Genomic DNA, 19,928 nt, shown 5'->3' with positions numbered 1-19,928 from the left:
GGAGGCAGAGCCTTCAGCTTTCAGGCTCCTCTCCTGTGGAACCAGCTCCCAATTCAGATCAGGGAGACAGACACCCTCTCTACTTTTAAGATTAGGCTTAAAACTTTCCTTTTTGCTAAAGCTTATAGTTAGGGCTGGATCAGGTGACCCTGAACCATCCCTTAGTTATGCTGCTATAGACTTAGACTGCTGGGGGGTTCCCATGATGCACTGAGTGTTTCTTTCTCTTTTTGCTCTGTATGCACCACTCTGCATTTAATCATTAGTGATTGATCTCTGCTCCCCTCCACAGCATGTCTTTTTCCTGGTTCTCTCCCTCAGCCCCAACCAGTCCCAGCAGAAGACTGCCCCTCCCTGAGCCTGGTTCTGCTGGAGGTTTCTTCCTGTTAAAAGGGAGTTTTTCCTTCCCACTGTCGCCAAGTGCTTGCTCACAGGGGGTCGTTTTGACCGTTGGGGTTTTTATGTAATTATTGTATGGCCTTGCCTTACAATATAAAGCGCCTTGGGGAAACTGTTTGCTGTGATTTGGCGCTATATAAATAAAACTGATTGATTGATTGATTTCTCTAAAATTGTATATAATAATCATTAGATTATTAAAAATTTAACAGCTTGTTCCTCTTGTCATTTCCAAGAACTCCACAAAATTTTATCAAAATCCATTCAAAACTTTTTGAGTTATCCTGCTGAAAAACAGGCAAACAAACAAACTCGACCGAAAACATAACCTCCTTGGCGGAGGTAATTATGTTAATATTATGTACTTACATTGAACTTACTAAATAAAATCACGCACGCACTCACTCACACATAATTTTAACAAAAAGATGATTTACCACTCCTTGCTAGAATGGCGTGTTAGTCCAGCATGTAATTAGCAATGTTAGCTATTATCCGTAGTTTATCCAAAATTATTAGTCCTATCAACATTGTGCTTTGGCAGCATTGATCCTTGACCCAAAATACATGAGCATATCAAACAGCTAATGTCAGCTGTCCTCAGTTTGTCTGTGGTTATGCACAGGCGCGCACAGGGAAGTTCTTGTCTCTTCCGCATTCTGCCGCAAGCAGGTGCTTCTATTTTTAGACACAAATAGACACAGTGGAGGAAGACTTCAAGTGCAGTACTCTTTTCACTCATGATAACAGCAACATGACACTTAACTAAACTCACTAAACCAACTGAACTACAAACCCACAATAAATCAAAAACACTAACAATACTGTTAAACTGACATGAACTACACTGACAACATTTAAAACACCAAAACCCTGAATTCCCATGGTGCATTGCAGCACAACGACCATTGCTTACTGGTTAGCTAAAATCGTTAATTTCTCAAAAAATATTAGTCCCATCAACTTTTCATTTTCGGAGCGTTCTTCCTTGACCCAAAATACATAAGCCTACCAAACCTCAGCTCTCGGTTTCTGCGTGATTGAAGCCATACACACGCATGCATGGCATGCATACAGAAGTCATTTGACTATTATATTATAGATGGGCCTGTTGGTCCGTTGGCACCAAAATGTGCACTAGTTCAATACATTCCTTTAACAACTCTGGTTTGTGCTGTACAGTATATTTAAACTGGTTTTCATCCTCCCTGGCTCCACTGGTTGGAGCACTATGACGGGACTAAGCCCGAGGGGGGTGGGGTGTTCTGTTTGATGGGATATGGAGCCATTGGAGGTGTTTCAGGATTGAGGTGCTAAACTGCTTAACCTCAGGAAGCTGAAGTGGCTGACTGCTATTCCTGTAACCGTTCATGCATTTTGACATTTTGTGTGCAGATCTGTTTCTTTGCCAGAAATCCTCACACTTCTCCACCATCTACGTAAATAGTAATGCACCAGGTTCCGGTGCACCCTGCTGTTAAAGGGAATGACATATGACAATCAAAAAACACCCAAGAATCAATTCAGAGACTAAATACAACCCTGATGCGCTGTGTAAATAGTAACGTGAAGTTGGACAGACCCCAAATGCACTTGAGCTGTATGCATTTAACCATGCTTCTAATGCAACCACTTTGTCTTGAACTAAATTATTAAAATTAGCTTCTGGGATGGCTTTCTGCTTGCCAGAGGGAAATGTGGGTTGCAAGCAGAAATGCATTTAGATCAACAATTTTTGGTGAATAAAATATCACAGTTAAGTGAAAGATACATTTGATAGCGATAAGAAGACTCAAATACCAGCACTTCAACTTAATATAAATGTTATCGTGTCTGAGGTGAATATTTAATCTGATGTGTTTAATATGTCTTTGTGATATTTTTCTGTTTTTGTATGTATGCAGGTGACTCATCTGGTAATCAAACGTCCACAATTCTTCCATTTTAAACCAGGAGATTATGTCTACATCAACATCCCAGTCATCGCCAAGTATGAGTGGCATCCGTTTACCATCAGCAGTGCCCCAGAACAACCCGGTATGTCACACAACTCAACAGCAAGTAACTACAAATAAAGCCAGAAAGTCTTCTTTGGACAAGAATAAAAAAAAAAAAGGTTTCCATGAAACTGTCTCGTCTGTTACCACTTCCATTGGTCCTACTGTGATCTACCCGTCTCAGAGACTTATTATTTTCAATAGGATGAAGAAATAATGGTCAGACCATAGTTCTCTGGTTACCACTCTGCCTGCTGTGATGAAACAGTCTAATTCTGTGGAGTCATTCAAATCCAGACTAAAGACCCGTCTGTTCTCCCTTTTTGTATGATGAATATATTAGTGTTGTGCTGAAGTACCTTTCCCTCAATCTTAAATTATTTTACTAATAGTGGAGCTGGACTCAATCTTATCATATGTAAATTCTGGGACTGTTAGTGAAGCAACGCACTCGCATCAGCATCCTGCCTGTTACTGTGTTGTTGAGAAATAGTAGGATGTAAGTTTTTTGTTCCGGCTGATTGATTTCTGGCTCTCTATATGTCACCCTGTGATAGACTGGCATCCTGTCCACCTCCCCCAGTGACCCTTAACTGGAGCAAGTGGGTATTGCAAATGGTTGTTTAAGGTGCTGCCTATGAAGTCATTACTGATGGCTGAAGATTGTCCACCTGTATAAGGACGTGGTGTCTGAAATCTCTGGAAAACGAATTTGTGATGAACTGTGGGACACAATGCCCTGCAGACCTTTATTAAATGGACGATTACTTCGGTCATCTCTGTTCTGCATGTTTGACAATTCTTTGTTGCACTTTTATTTATTTGATCTTTGTTATTGTTAGCATGGCCAAAGAAGTTGGTCGTCCCTCTGAGCCTGGTCTGCTTGAGGTATCTTCCTCAAAAATGGCAGTGGGATTTTTTTCCTGACTACTGTTGCCTACATGCTTGCTTAGTGGGATTGGTAAGGTTAGACCTTACCCTTGTGAATCTTCTTGGGACTGATTTGGTGCTATATACAGTAAATAAATTGAATTGGGCAGCATACAGCATAGCGGCTTCATGGTTAGCACTGTTGCCTCACAGCAAGATGATCCTGGGATTACTTCCCAAAAGTTTCCAGCTGACCAAACCTGCACATCTTTGGAAGTGGGAGGAAGCCAGATCACCCAGAGGGCACCCACACAAACACAGGGTCAACATACAGACTCCACACAGAAAGGACAAGGTGGGAAACATCCCCAAGACCTTCTTGCTGTGAAGCAACAGTGTTAATTACTAAGCCACCATGCTGTCCAGAAGTGCTCATAGTAATAGAAACAATCATGAAAATATGCAGACTTTTCCATAAATTAAAGAGCATATTAAATAAGCGTAAATTACATGAAAGTATATGTGTGTACATGTAAGCTACAACCCCAATTCCAATGAAGATGGGACGTTGTGTAAAATGTAAATAAAAACAGAATACAATGATTTGCAAATCCTCTTCAACCTATATTCAATTGAATACACCACAAAGACAAGATATTTAATGTTCAAACTGATAAACTTTATTGTTTTTGTGCAAATATTTGCTCATTTTGAAATGGATGCCTGCAACACGTTTCAAAAAAGCTGGGACAGTGGTATGTTTACCACTGTGTTACATCACCTTTCCTTCTAACAACACTCTATGCATTTACATCTTACCCTTCCTCTGTCACACAAACCATCCAAACCAAACAAACATCCATAAACATCCTCTTTGGCCTACCTCTTCTCCTCCTGCCTGGTGGCTCCATCCTCAGTGTCCTTCTCCCTATATACCTTGCGTCCCTCCTCTGCACATGTCCAAACCATCTCAATCTCGCCTCTCTGACTTTGTCTCCAAACCGTCCCACTTGAGCTGTCCTTCTGATATCATCATTCCTAATCCTGCTAATCCCAGTGCTGCTTGGGACTCCGACGAGGGCACTCGCATCTCCTCCACTCTCCCTTATCTCTGTTCTCTCTGTTCTCTGCCTTTAACCTTCAAGTCCTGACTTCACCAGACTGTGAATTCCTCAAATTATATTGGATTCTGGATCTATTGGACTACTATTGGATTAACCATGGAATTGATCAGCTGGTCTCTGAACGCTATTGACACCATTTTTTCTACAAGAAGGTCAGGACCGGGGGATCCTATCTGCCCAGAGGGAACGTATCCTGCGGGCTATGTCCTCGACTCCTGGGGGTCTTGGCGTGTTGCATGCCCGGCGCCTTTCTCCGTTGAGGACATCGAGGATTTATTCATTTTTGGTCTCATGGTAGCAGGGCTGGTACTTTTTGGCTTATGTGCTGCCCTGATCTACCGGAAAATTGGCAAGACGGCGGCATCAAGAACCACGGCCCCTCGCTTGTCTGTCATGATTAACAAGGTTGGCAAGGCAGTGCATTCTCAGACTGCGTTGACTCTTGAACTCAGACGCAAATTGGATGACACCTTGGAGTTGATGCGTGTCTTGCAGTTGAAGCTGAAGGTTTTGGAGGCCGGTGAATATTCTTAATTCATAATTGGGATTTGGTTGTTCAAGTGGAACTGTTAAAAATTTTTCACTGCTCAACCACAACACTCCAGGCTTATCTAGCCTCAAGGACAAATTGCCCAATGTTTACCTCCAGAGGAATGTCTTCAGGCTCTGGTGAGATTATTCGGCTCCTTCTTATCTCAACCAACAAAGACAATAAACTGACAGACTTACACATGGACAAGACTGAAGCATGCTCCATATTTTTTTCCCCTTTACCTCCTTTCCTGCTCCCCCATCACTTTACCCCATCCCGGCCACCACTCACGCCACCTCTCCCCCCTCCGGGGGCTGCGTGGTTTTTAAGCTGTGGCAGGTCCCCGTTCCCCCCAAGCTAGCGGCGGCGCGACTCCAGTTGCAGCAGCCTTCACCCACTTACCTCAATTCGGATGACGGACTGCTTCAAGTTTAGTACACATAAACAATGTCAAATGTATATGTGTTGTCTTTAATTTTGATGTGTGCCATTATTACGGTAAACAAGTAATAATTGTGGATTAATTGCTGTATCTTGTCTGAGGTAATTGGAGTGTAAACGTAATTGCCCTTTTTTGGGATCAATAAAGTTGTCCATTCTCTTCACTACCAAAGAGAATCTTCACCTCTGCCACCTCCAGCTCTGCCTCTTGTTTTTTTCTTAGCGCCACTGTCTCTAAGCCGTACAACATAGCTGGTTTCACTACTGTCTTGTAGACTTTCCCCTTCACTCTTGCTGGTATTCTTCGGTCACAAATTACTCCTACCACCTTTCTCCACCCACTCCACCCTGCCTGCACTCTCTTCTTCACCTCTCTACCACACTTGCCATTACTTTGGATAGTTGACCCCAAGTATTTAAACTCATCTACTTTCACCACTTCTGCTCCTTGTAACCACACTATTCCATTGGGCTCCCTCTCTTTCACACACCTGTACTCAGTCTTGCTCCTGCTGACTTTCATTACCCTTCTCTCCAGAGCATATCTCCACCTCTCCAGGCTAGACTTAACCAGCTCTCTACTCTCATTCAGATCACAGTGTCATCTGCAAACAACATAGTCCTCCTGTCTGATCTCATCTGTCAACCTGTCCATCACCATTGCAAACAAGAAAGGAAGTAAACCATGAGAAAAATAGGTAAAAACGAGCAGCCTTGAACCGGCCCTGACTTATTCTTCCACAGTATCGTGAAGACTTCGGACAGAGTCCTTGATCACAAGTTGAGAGTCTAAGCATTTTAGCTGTGCTTAATTGTTCAAAAAGTTCTCCTTAAAGGTGTCCAGAAAATTCAGAAAAAAGATCAAAGTTTCAAAGCATCAGTTTTATTTTGCCGGCAAAGGAAGCAAATTCACAGTCATCAATAACACCGGAAAAGCTTCAATTTTACACTGGTTTGTGCTCATCTTATATACTGTTAAGAGGGCAATTTCTTCACCCAAAAAGGGTGGGCTATAGCAAGTCTTCCACCAATAAAAACTTCTGTGGATGAGATCATGTTTCTGGAAAGCACCCAGGTCTTGTGAGTTCAACTCTAGGTCATGGAAATTCACCATGGAAATATTTTTCTTCCTATTTTGGCACTCTGTCACAGCTTTCTTTGATCCAAATTAAAAAAAAAACAGTAACAACAACAACCCCCCCCCCCCATCATCAAACTCTTCAGCTGGTATGTTTGATTTAATTCCATTTAGCTTTTTAAAATAAGTTCTTTACATAGGTTTTCACCCTTAATTTCAGACTGTGTCTTATAGCATTTAAAAAAAATACAAGCACATATTTCTCTATATGTTTTTGAGTATGACATTTGAACATATCACATGTGTTTCTCTAATCTAGTAAGTAAGTTCCTTCAGCCGCTCCCTTGTTTTCGCTTAGGGTCACCTAAGCAGATCCGAGGGGATCTGCATGTTGAATTGGCAGACATTTTACGCCGGATGCCCTGCCTGACGCACTCCACATTGCAATGAGAGATGTGGCAGGGGTGGGGGTTGAACCGGGAACCTTCTGCACTGAAACCACCCCTGCACATCAGGTGTTTTTCGAAACACCTGATGTGCTATTAATTAGTTTGTGTGGCAAGAGTATATTGTATCCTTCTAAACATCTGTTAAATGTTATAAACAATGCACAGCACAATCATCTGGCATTTGCATATCATCATAATATGATTGTTGTTTGCATATCGCTCATCTTTGGCAAAAATTACACAACAATAGCAAGGCCAAGGCCAAAGCATCAAAAATTGCCCTCCAACACTGTAAGTAAATTTAATTTATAAAGCACATTTAAACACAGCTTACACTTACCAAAGTGCTGTACAAAAAATAGACAAAATAGTTTAAAAAATTGAAAACATAAAATGGATCATAAACATAATAGGGTGTGGCACAAACTGGGTCACAAATACAAACTCTCACAAGGAATGCAGTTAGAATAGGGTTTAATGGAATCAACAAGCAGGGATTTGGTACACAGGCAGTCCAGCAGCGAAGCAAAGGCACAGACAGGCATAAGGCTGAGGCTTGGTCGAACAAACAGGTTGAGGTCAAAATACACGGCATGGTGGCAGTCAGAGGCAGAGACAAAAAACATGGTCGAAGGCAAAACAAGGTCAAATACTGGCAGGCTGATCAAAAAGCAAAAAGAGACAGGACGTGAGGGCTGGAAAGTGAAATACATTCAACAATCTGGCAGTGAGCTGTGAGACTGTGAGGGCTTAAATAACTGGTGGGTAATTAGTGAAACAAGACACAGGTGTCAGTGAAAGTTCTGGAAGGGGGCGTGACAAGTGAACAAAGATTATGCATAGTGCAAGAGTGAAGGCGAGAAAACAGAGTGGAGTGATGAAAGAGACAAAGACACGTGAGCAGGTGCAAGAAAATCGGAAATTGGAAATGGATGGAAACACAGAGCAGAAAGAGTCAGTGAGAGACAAAGACACAAGTGCAAGTGCAGGGGCAATCAAAGAAGATGAGGCAGTAACAGAAACCATGGACAGAATACAATGCAACTGTAACCAGGACAGAGCATGAAGATGAGAACTGAAAACAAAACCCAACCTTATAGCATAACTGAACTCACAAATGAAATGAGCAAAATAAACAAGTGAAAAACTAATGATTAAAAACACAAACTGGCTGAACAAAACTAGAATAGAACTGAACAATTGCAAAAGTGTGAAAGTAACAAAGAAACAAAGTGGCAATGCAAAATCAGAGAATAAACGCAACCGGTGACTATAAAATAGTGCAGTAAAGAAAACAAGATAACTGAAGGTAAATAATAACAAAAACCTGTGACTAACACATAAAACAATAAATGTGATAAGCAGAATAAACTAAGTTTAAAATGACTAAGTGTGAACAAATACAAAGAGGATGAAATAGAAACAAAACCAAAGATAACATAAGCATGACAACCTGACATGAACATGAAACAAGACCAGACATAACCTATACATGACTAAAAGACGAAAGGCTCAGAACATGAAAGAGGAAAAAAAAAAAGTCCAGAATCAGAACAGCTGGCCATGACATGACACATAATAGTATTAAAAAAAACATCAAGGGACAAACACAAAATAACAGAATGGTACAAAAAATGAAAGATTAGGGGGCTAGAAAGGCCAGAGAATACAGATGGGTTTTTAGTGTAGATTTAAATGCAGAAATGGAGGGGGCCTGTCTGACTGCCCTGCTGACCTCTTCCAGTCAGTCAGTCTGATCCCAACACATTAGTTCCCTGCAGTGGTGTAATATTAATGTGATAGTGTGTTATGGTCAGGTAATTAGTTGATGCTCACTTGATGTGTGCAATTCAAAGAGCCTGGTGATTTACTGTGGTGGTTTAAAATACACATGTGCACAGCTTTAAAAAAAAAATTACCTTGGATGATCCTGATAGGACCATATTAATTACTGCACGTAACCCAGTTCCAGAATATTCTTGGATGCATTACTGTTGTGACCCTTGCCCCCTAGATAACTTGTGGCTACACATCCGCTCTATGGGCCAGTGGACCAACCGGCTGTATGAGTATTTCAGACAGCTGGAAAGTCAGGTAGTCATCCCCAGGAGACTGACCACTAGCCTCAGGAACCGAAAACAACTGATGAAGACGCAGGTAGAAAAAGTATTTGTCTGTAAATGACTGAACTCTGTGATGTTTCATGTGTCATCAGGTAAACTTAAATGTTTCAAATATCTCATGTATTCATAATTTTCTGGCAGGAAGGTTTATTTAACTCAACAAACTATAATGGAACAGTGGCCTCCAATGAGGATGAGGCTGTTGAGCTGACTATGTACCGGCAGAATGGATTTCAGTCTAGTCCAAGTCCAACATCACTGTCTGAACCTCCAGGGTCAAAGGAAGCCCTCCCGGATGAGCTAGGACTAGCAGAAAGAGGAGAGGCTCCTCCACTGCAACAGGTATGGTTGGAGTCGTAAGTATTTTAGGATTTCTTACAGTTTTGGACCCACTTTGTGTTTTTAGCTATACTTTTTTATACTTATACTGCAGATGTCAGCCACATTTAGGGAAAACCACAGGTTCTGCAACATAAAGGTAAGAAAATACTGTGTTTAATTGAACATTTACTGTATTTACTGTATTTACATGTGCACCATCAGTTCAGGCCAAGAAGCCTGTACTGAAGCTGTGTATTGCTGCATCCACTTTCTTGGGGTCCTGGCTCCCAACTGCAGACCACCAAGGCAGACCAGCAGTCCATCCATGTCATCCATGGGTGGTCAGTCCGTCACATTGAAGTTTCTTCAAAATGGATGTAGTATGCTTCTTTTGGGTTTCACTAAGTAACCACTCAGTACTCAAGAATACTCCATAGTCCTAGCTTCACAAACATCTAGTAAGATGACATTTTGTCTCCATTTGTCCAAATGCTTCAAATTTAATGGTTGAAATTGCAAAGCCTTAACCTCCACCTTGACATGTTTTTAAAGTCCATTGTTTAGGCCTTTTGTTTGTATACATTGCACTGTAAAAAAAAAAATCCATAATTCTTAAGGAAAAGAGAAAAACCACAAATACATAAATATCGTTATAAAACAACGTGTAAATTTAATGGTGTAAAGCTGTTGTAATTTGCAAAAACTATATTTTTAAACCTGTAAACCCAAGTTTTTTGTTTGCTACATTACCATTATCATGTTGTTTTAAAAGAAATTATTTCAGTAGAGTTTAAATGCAGTTTTCGGTCGCGTTTGTTTGTCTGTTTGTCAGCAGGATAACTCAAAAAGTTTTGAACGGATTTTGATGAAATTTTGTGGAGTGGTTGGCAATGACAAGATTAACAAGTGATTAAATTTTAGTGGTGATCCGGATCACAATCTGGATCCAGGAATGTTTTAAAGGATTCTTCACCATTGCGGGATAGGGGGAATTTTGACATTCTAGTTTCTAACTCCACAAAAACAAGGCAGAAAGGCTTGAAAAAAAATAAGGTCTAACATAGTCAAATGTTCTATCAAACAACAGTTTGGTGATGATCGGATCTGGATTCCGGATCTGGTGATCCAGAATATGCAAAAATATAGGGAAAATAGAAAATGTGTCAGTGTGAGGTGACAAATGAAGCTAGAGATGCACAACTAACACCAAATTGTAGCTGAATCTGTACTGATTCAGTAAGGTGTCATCAGATTTGATGTAGCTTCAAATGTTATGGAGCTAGATCCAGAAGAAAACCGCCATTACCGAAAAATTGTTTTTATACAATAACTTTTCAACTAATAAAGACATAAAAGTGATTCCAAGTTCTAGTGATATGTTTTCATGGTCAAGGATGTCAAATATACAGGAAAGAAATGTGTATGTATCATAGTTTTGGTTGTAACACTGAATTGTTGAATAGATCACTGTGCCAAGGAGGGAATCTCTTTAGGGTCAGTGACCCTATGGCCTTGGCGGAGGTTTGCACTCTCTGAGTGCTTCTAGTTCTACATAGATTCTCATTCAGTGAAAGTTTGTTGGTTTAAATGATCCACATTTTGATTTGGTTTTTCCCACACACAATTCTAACTGTGTTGGAAGAATGGACCTTGGGCAGCCTTGAACCTGGGATATTTTGTTTGGGAGGTAAGCACACATACTGTTTGCACCACTGTGCTGTTACAGAGTTGAAACTACTCTGAAAATATAATGAACAGTATATCATATTGCCATTAACATACTTTTTATCATGTCTGTCTCGAATTGAGTGGGATAAAATATCAATAGGATAAAACAGATTTTGCAGTTCATGACATTTTCAGGCTAAATTATACTATATGTACACTATATACACTATATATGTACTATATATACACTATATACCTAGGCACAGACAAGAGAAGGCCAGGCTCATGCTAGAGATAAGAGACTCAACTGACCCGTTTGTAAGAAACACCAAGGCACCAGTGCGAACAGGACGCAAGTGGAGCAGAGGAGGCTGTTGACCAGGCCATCATTTGTGGACTGATGAGAGTAAAATTGTTCTTTTTGGGTCCAAGGGCCACAGACAGTTTGTGAGACAACCCCCAAACTCTGAATTTAAGCCACAGTTCACAGTGAAGACAGTGAAACATGGTGGTGCAAGCATCATGATATGGGCATGTTTCTCCTACTATGGTGTTGGGCCTATATATCGCATACCAGGTATCATGGATCAGTTTGGATATGTCAAAATACTTGAAGAGGTCATGTTGCCTTATGCTGAAGAGGACATGCCCTTGAAATGGGTGTTTCAACGAGACAATGACTCCAAGCACACTAGAAAATGAGCAAAATCTTGGTTCCAAACCAACAAAATTAATGCCTCGCAGATGGGAAGAAATCATGAAAAACTGTGGTTATACAACTAAATACTAGTCTAGTGATTCACAGGATTGCTAAAAAAGCAGTTTGAACATAACAGTTTTGAGTTTGTAGCGTCAACAGCAGATGCTACTATTATTGTGAACACCCCTTTTCTACTTGTTTTTACTAATGGCCCAATTTCATCACCTTAAGAGTGTGCATATCATGAATGCTTGGTCTTGTTGGATTTGTGAGAATCTACTGAATCTACTGGTACCTTGTTTCCCATGTAACAACAAGAAATATACCAAAACCTAGATTAATCTTTTTAGTCACATAGTACTACTATTATTCTGAACACTACTGTATTGTCAATGAGCGCCGATGTGTTCATAGTAATCCTGGTTGGGTGTGTTATTGCTGGATATAATCCCATGCAGAACACAGAATCAAGGAATTCCACTATATGTACATATGGCCATGAGGAATTAGAAAATCTATGTTAAAGTCTCCACAAACAAATAAAAGCTTGTTGTTTTTAATTGAAGTGTACATCTCAGTCAATTTTTCCACAAAAATGTCAATATTCAACCCTGTAAATCCAACTTATAATTATTAAATATTATGTTTTTTTATTTTTCACATGCAATCTCCACAGTGACACATTCCATAACACCAACCAAAGAAAATGACATATTCGGAATAATTTCAAAGTAATGATTAGATATGACATAAAGAGCCACATATAGATATATATAGTTATGGCTAACCAATGAATGATTTGGACCCAAAATACAGGGAGCAGCAGTGAAAGCAAAGTAACAATTTATTTGAACACAGACTAAATGAATATATTGCAGTTGATCGAGGAGGAGGCACCAGAGCAGGGAGACACAGGCTTGACCAGAATGTGGTGTGGACTGAGAACCAGAACCACTTGGCCTGACAGGAGGCAGGAACGCTGAAAATAGGGAGCGCAGGAGAAATGTCAAAAACTGGGAAACACAGAGTCATAGAAGTAAACAGAGAACAGTAATCCAGAAAGGATCAACTAAGGCCAGGTACCACTAAGCTGAGCTGAGATTCTGGTGAATGTGGAGTGGAAGGACTGGGGTTTCAGTACAGGTGTAGGTGATTGCAGACAGGTATGATGAATCAGCTCCGTGATGCAGTGCCTGGAGAAACAAGAAGGGAGGGGGAGCAGAGCAAACACCAAGACAGCACAACATATATATGTACAATCAGGAAAATAAGTATTTGAACACCCTGCGATTTTGCAAGTTCTCCCACTTAGAAATCATGGAGGGGTCTGAAATTTTCATCTTAGGTGCACGTCCACTGTGAGAGACATAATCTAAAAATAAATAAATAAATAAATCCAGAAATCACAATGTATGATTTTTTTTTTTATAATTTATTTGCATGTTACTGCTGCAAATAAGTATTTGAACACCTGCCAAACAACAAAAATTCTGGCCCTCAAAGACCTGTTTGTCCGCCTCTAAAAAGTCCACCTCCACTCCACTTATTATTCCAAATTAGAAGCACCTATTTGAGGTCGTTAGCTGCATAAATACACCTGTCCACCCCACACAGTCAGTAAGACTCCAACTACTAACATGGCTAAGACCAAAGAGCTGTCCAAAGACACCAGAGACAAAATTGTAGACCTCCACAAGGCTGGAAAGGGCTACGGGGCAATTGCCAAGCAGCTTGGTGAAAAAAAATCAACTGTTGGAGCAATTATTAGAAAATGGAAGAAGCTAAACATGACTGTCAGTCTCCCTTGGACTGGGGCTCCATACAAGATCCCACCTCGTGGCGTATCAATGATCCTAATAAAGGTGAGGAATCAGCCCAGAACTGCACCGGAGGAGCTGGTCAATGACCTGAAGAGAGCTGGCACCACTGTTTCCAAGGTTACTGTGGGTAATACAGTAAGACATCATGGGTTAAAATCATGCGTGGCACAGAAGGTTCCCCTGCTTAAATCAGCACACGTCCAGGTCCGTCTTAAGTTTGCCCATGACCATTTGGATGATCCAGAGGAGTCATGGGAGAAAGTTATGTGGTCAGATGAGACCAAAATAGAACTTTTTGGTCTTAATTCCAATCGCCGTGTTTGGAGGAAGAAGAATGCTGAGTACCATCTCAAAAACACTGTCCCTACTGTGAAGCATGGGGGTGGAAGCATCATGCTTTGGGGGTGTTTTTCTGCACATGGGACAGGATGGGACAGGACACTGTATTAAGGAGAGGATGACCGGGCCATGTATTGCGAGATTTTGGGGAACAACCTCCTTCCCTCAGTTAGAGCATTGAAGATGGGTCGTGGATGGGTCTTCCAACATGACAATGACCCGAAGCACACAGCCAGGATAACCAAGGAGTGGCTCCGTAAGAAGCATATCAAGGTTCTGGAGTGGCCTAGCCAGTCTCCAGACTTAAACCCAATAGAGAATCTTTGGAGGGAGCTCAAACTCCGTATTTCTCAGCGACAGCCCAGTAACCTGGCTGATCTAGAGAAGATCTGTGTGGAGGAATGGGCCAAAATCCCTGCTGCAGTATGTGCAAACCTGGTGAAAAACTACAGGAAATGTTTGACCTCTGTAACTGCAAACAAAGGCTACTGCACCAAATATTAACATTGATTTTCACAGGTGTTGAAATACATATTTGCAGCAGTAACATACAAATAAATTATTAAAAAAATCATTCATTGTGATTTCTGGATTTTTTGTTTTTTTTTAAGATTATGACACAGTGGACATGCACCTAAGATGAAAATTTCAGACCCCTCCATGATTTCTAAGTGATATATATATATATATATATATATATATATATATATATATATATATATATATATATATATATATATATATATATATATAACCACGGGCAGCACGGTGGCTTAGTGGTTAGCACTGTTGCCTCACAGCGAGAAGGTTGTGGGTTCAATTCTCATGGCCTTTGTGTGTGGAGTTTGCATGTTCTCCCCGTGTTTGCGTGGGTTTCCTCCGGGTGCTCCGGTTTCCTCCCACATCCAAAGACATGCGGGTTAGGTGGATTGGAATCTTTAAAATTGTCCGTAGGTATGTATGTGGGTGTGTCTGTGTTTGTCTATTTGTGGCCCTGCGACAGACTAGCGTCCTGTCCTGGGTGTACTCCGCCTCGCGCTCTATGACTGCTGGGATAGGCTCCAGCCCCCCACGACCCTTAATTGGACTAAGCGGTAGAAGATGGATGGATGGATGGATGGATGGATGGATGGATGGATGGATATATAACCACTAGACTTTTGTGGTCTAGTGGTTTTATATATACTCAACAAAAATATAAACGCAACACTTTTGGTTTTGCTCCCATTTTGTATGAGATGAACTCAAAGATCTAAAACTTTTTCCACATACACAATATCACCATTTCCCTCAAATATTGTTCACAAACCAGTCTAAATCTGTGATAGTGAGCACTTCTCCTTTGCTAAGATAATCCATCCCACCTCACAGGTGTGCCATACCAAGATGCTGATTAGACACCATGATTAGTGCACAGGTGTGCCTTAGACTGCCCACAATAAAAGGCCACTCTGAAAGGTGCAGTTTTGTTTTATTGGGGGGGGGGATACCAGTCAGTATCTGGTGTGACCACCATTTGCCTCATGCAGTGCAACACATCTCCTTTGCATCATCCGTGAAGAGAACACCTCTCCAACGTGCCAAACGCCAGCGAATGTGAGCATTTGCCCACTCAAGTTGGTTACAACGACGAACTGGAGTCAGGTCAAGACCCCGATGAGAACGACAAGCATGCAGATGAGCTTCCCAGAGACGGTTTCTGACAGTTTGTGCAGAAATTCTTTGGTTATGCAAACCGATTGTTCCAGCAGCTGTCCGAGTGGCTGGTCTCAGACAATCTTGGAGGTGAACATGCTGGATGTGGAGGTCCTGGTCTGGTGTGGTTACACGTGGTCTGCGGTTGTGAGGCTGGTTGGATGTACTGCCAAATTCTCGGAAACGACTTTGGAGACGGCTTATGGTAGAGACATGAACATTCAATACACGAGCAATAGCTCTGGTTGACATTCCTGCTGTCAGCATGCTAATTGCATGCTCCCTCAAATCTTGCGACATCTGTGGCATTGTGCTGTGTGATAAAACTGCACCTTTCAGAGTGGCCTTTTATTGTGGGCAGTCTAAGGCACACCTGTGCACTAATCATGGTGTCTAATCAGCATCTTGGTATGGCACACCTGTGAGGTGGGATGGATTATCTCAGCAAAGGAGAAGTGCTCACTATCACAGATTTAGACTGGTTTGTGAACAATATTTGAGAGAAATGGTGATATTGTGTATGTGGAAAAAGTTTTAGATCTTTGAGTTCATCTCATACAAAATGGGAGCAAAACCAAAAGTGTTGCGTTTATATTTTTGTTGAGTGTATATATATATACCACTAGTGGTTAAGGCGTTGGGCTTGAGACCAGAAGATCCTCTGTTCAAATGCCAGCCTGACTGGAAAATCACTAAGGGCCCTTGGGCAATGTCTTTAATCCCCTATTGCTCCTGGTGTGTGAGGGGTGCTCGGGGTGAAAGTGAGGCATTATTTGTAAAGCGCTTTGAGCGTCTGATGAAGATGGAAAATGGTATATAAATGCAGTCCATTTACCATTTCATATATTTACCATGTTATTTTGTTTTATTTTTTCACAGCCTTAGTGAGTGAGTGGTCAAGGATGAATTTGTGAAGTGGTCAAGGATGAGAATTAGCACCTTAACACCTGAAGCTGTGGTACTTTGTGAGGAAACACTGGATTGTTCATTCTTGCAGAGGAGTGAGTTACTACTCAGAGTGAAGGGTTTTAAGTATCTTGGGTTCTTGTTTACAACTGAGGGAAAAACAACATTCGATCCACAGTTTCAGTAGTGCCACTGCTGTGGATTGTTCTCTTGCAGAGATAACCTGGGTTTCAAGGTGGTGCTTTCACTTTATTCATCGATTTACATCCCAGACTTTAGCTATGGACATCCAGAAGCTCAGAGTGGAGCTGCTGCTGCTTCACTTTAAAGTGAGCCAGTTGAGGTGGTTTGGGCATCTAATAAGAATGAATACTGGAAACCTCACTTTGGAGGTTATTTGGCCACATCCCCCTGGGAGGATTAGACCAGAATTCTCTGGAGGGCTTGTGCATACCCTTCCAGCATACTGGAATGGCAAGGCTGGTTCATTTGTTTGTTTGTTTTGTTGTTGTTGTTGTACATTAGAGTTTGACATCAAGTTCTGAATGTGATAAAAAACAAAAAACAAACAAACAAAAAAAACTATTGAATCCCATAAGAAACCATGGATTCTGAGGATGGAGCCATCAGGCAGGTGAAGGAAAAGAGATGGTTTGTTGGTCTGGTTGGTTTCACAGAAAACACAACGAAGACTGTAAGCCTTTTTCTGTAAGCATCTCTATATTATCTCAGTGCTATGTAGATGGACCCTACGGGACTCCGACAAGACAGATCTTTGCTGTTGAGCATGCTGTCTTGATTGGTGCAGGCATTGGGATCACACCATTTGCTTCAATCCTCCAGAGCATCATGTACCGGTAAGTAAACAAACCATGCATCCATCCCATCATCCTTCCATGACCATGTCTGGGTCAGAGGACAGGGGTCACTGGCAAAGCCCATCACCAACCAACATTGACTATTAAAACCTACATGTTCCAGCAGCCCAGAAAGACGGCACACTCGTACAGTAGTACTCATAAAATCATATCTAACAATTTGTGCAGAGAAATTATTTGTTTGAAGTCATTTACCCCATGTAACTGACAGCTTTGTGGCTCTGGCAGTGTTCATACACCAAACTTCTCGCTGTCAACACAAATCCCCCCCCGCCCCTTCATTAGCCAGTACTAGTAACTAGTAGGAACATCTGTTCAATGTGGACTACACCTTTTTACACGAGCAATGTCCTGATACAGAGCCAGATATCAGGGTTAATTACTGGCATTTGAAGGATTGGCATCAAGGTTGTGCTCTCCAATCTATTCTGTGGTCTGTGTTTTGTATTAAACATTCCAGCGTCAGTCCTGCTGCTGCCACACCCTAACCCTAACCCTTACTGACTCATCAGAATCACAGAGTAGATGCAGTCACTGAATCGTTTTTTTTGCAGCTATTTCACCTCATTTTCAACACTCCAACTTCTTGCTGTGCAACTGTGATTTCAAATTTCTTCAAAATTAGACAACGTGCTGTGACGCTTCTCTCGTTAACAAGCAACTGAGATAAAACTAATTAAAAAGACAAATTAATGTCTTCTTCATCTGCGGTTGCCTTTTCACTACCGCATTATGACAAACCGGATGAGAAAGAGAGTGAAAGCTCCTCCAACACGCACACACAAACACACACACACACACACAACTTTACAAATTACTGGCTCCAGTTAGTTTGTGCCCATTTTTGTTGTATTGTCTCTTTGAAGTATATTTTTATTTTAAGGCCTTCCTTCTACCCAGACACACTCAGCTACATTTCCACAATGACTAGAAGAAAAGGACACAGTAAAAACAGGTACAATTTATTAGAAATGCTGTACAAACCGTTAAGGGCATGAAGTATTCTCCATGACGTGGTCAAATTTTGGATATGTTGAAAAAACAAGCAGCGAGGACTTGGTGAAAGAGACTGTTGGAGAAATAGTGTCTCGACTGTTTAATGGGAAGTTTAAAGATGAGAACACACCAGTTCTTTGAAAGAGTCATATTAAAGTTTGTGTTTATTTTGTCTAGATACCGGATGAGGAAGCAACACTGTCCTAACTGTAACTACTCCTGGTGTGAAAACATTAAAGACAGCGACATGAAGCTACGGAAAGTAAGAAAAAAAAAAAAACTTTTCTCAGTTATTAGTTCATTAGGTTCAAGAAGAGAAATGACTGATTTCATCCTGTCATGAGTTTATGTCTGAGAAGGTGTTCTGGATGGGAATGAAATGGACATTCATCTGTGTTTGCAGGTGGATTTTATCTGGATTAACAGAGACCAGAAGTCATTTGAATGGTTTGTCAGTTTATTGACTAAGCTGGAGATGGAGCAGGCTGACGAGGAGCCAGAAGGTGAAACACGAAAGAGGAAATTGATTCACACATAGGGAGAAATGTCTGACAGAAAAAAAAGAACAAAACACTGAGATTAAAGGACATTGTTTTTTGTTAATACACCCTTTATCATTTAAATAATAGCTGGCGGTGAAGCCTCTACTCACCTTTGGAAATACATTGGTATCACTGAAGAACTTGCACCAGAGCTCCACAGAAACCCAAACAGCACTTCAATTTTTCCTTATTTTGTTATAGTACAGCCTTATTCCAAAATAGATGAAATTCTTTTTTTTTCGCAAACTTCTACACACGACACCCCATAATGACATGTTTTTTGAGATTTTTGCAAATCTTATCTATAAAGCAAGATGTGTCTCTGTGTGTATGTGGCTCACATCTCTCTCTGACTTTCAGATTGGCCTCAGCTTTTGGATATGGCTTACGCATTGCACGGTAATGTGCATCCTTTATTGTGAAAATTTTTGTGAATAATTTTCAAAACATTTATTTTAAAGTAATCCTCATCATTATTGGTACAAGAAGGAACATTCTCATGCACGAGTTTCGATAAAGCTCATCAACAAAGCTCCAACTTTTCTATAAGAAGACATACTTCCTACGGTCACTGCACTAGTTCATTAAAAATTAAAAAAAATAAAATCACACATATATAAATATTCACAGCCTTTTCCATGAAGCTCAAATTTAAGCTCAGGTGCATCCTGTTTCCACTGATCATCCTCGAGATGTTACTACAGCTTAATTGGAGTTCACCTGGGGCAAATTCAGTTGACTGGACATGATTTGGAAAGACACACACCTGTCTACATATAAGGTCCCACAGTTGACAGTGCATGTCAGAGCACAAACCAAGCATGAAGTCAAAGGAATTGTCTGTAGACCTCTGAGATGGGATTGTCTTGAGATCTGGGGAAGGGCACAGAAACATTTCTGCTGCTTTGAAGGTCCCAATGAGCACAGTAACCTCCATCATAAGTGGAAGAAGTTAGATCGACCAGGTCTCTTCCCAGAGGTGGGCGCCCATCTAAACTAAATGATCGGGGGAGAAGGACCTAAGTCAGGGAGGTGACAAGAACCCGATGG

General features: G+C 41.0%; 1 protein-coding gene across 1 annotated transcript in view; it reads left to right on the top strand.

Moving 5' to 3' along the window:
- nox5 (NADPH oxidase, EF-hand calcium binding domain 5) overlaps positions 1-19,928 on the top strand; it is an 89,695-nt gene that overhangs the window by 43,777 nt on the left and 25,990 nt on the right. Inside the window, exons 9-15 of the mRNA XM_034175785.1 lie at positions 2,304-2,436; positions 8,905-9,047; positions 9,155-9,355; positions 9,447-9,491; positions 17,195-17,319; positions 18,514-18,598; positions 18,740-18,839. Coding sequence (XP_034031676.1) covers positions 2,304-2,436; positions 8,905-9,047; positions 9,155-9,355; positions 9,447-9,491; positions 17,195-17,319; positions 18,514-18,598; positions 18,740-18,839 — 832 coding nt within the window. The remainder of the gene's footprint in view (positions 1-2,303; positions 2,437-8,904; positions 9,048-9,154; positions 9,356-9,446; positions 9,492-17,194; positions 17,320-18,513; positions 18,599-18,739; positions 18,840-19,928) is intronic.

This window comes from Thalassophryne amazonica, chromosome 8 (assembly GCF_902500255.1).
Source record: "Thalassophryne amazonica chromosome 8, fThaAma1.1, whole genome shotgun sequence".
NCBI classification, from domain to species: Eukaryota; Metazoa; Chordata; class Actinopteri; order Batrachoidiformes; family Batrachoididae; genus Thalassophryne; species Thalassophryne amazonica.
The sequence above is the reverse complement of the archived record's forward strand: the minus strand, read 5'-3'. Positions and strand labels throughout refer to the sequence as shown.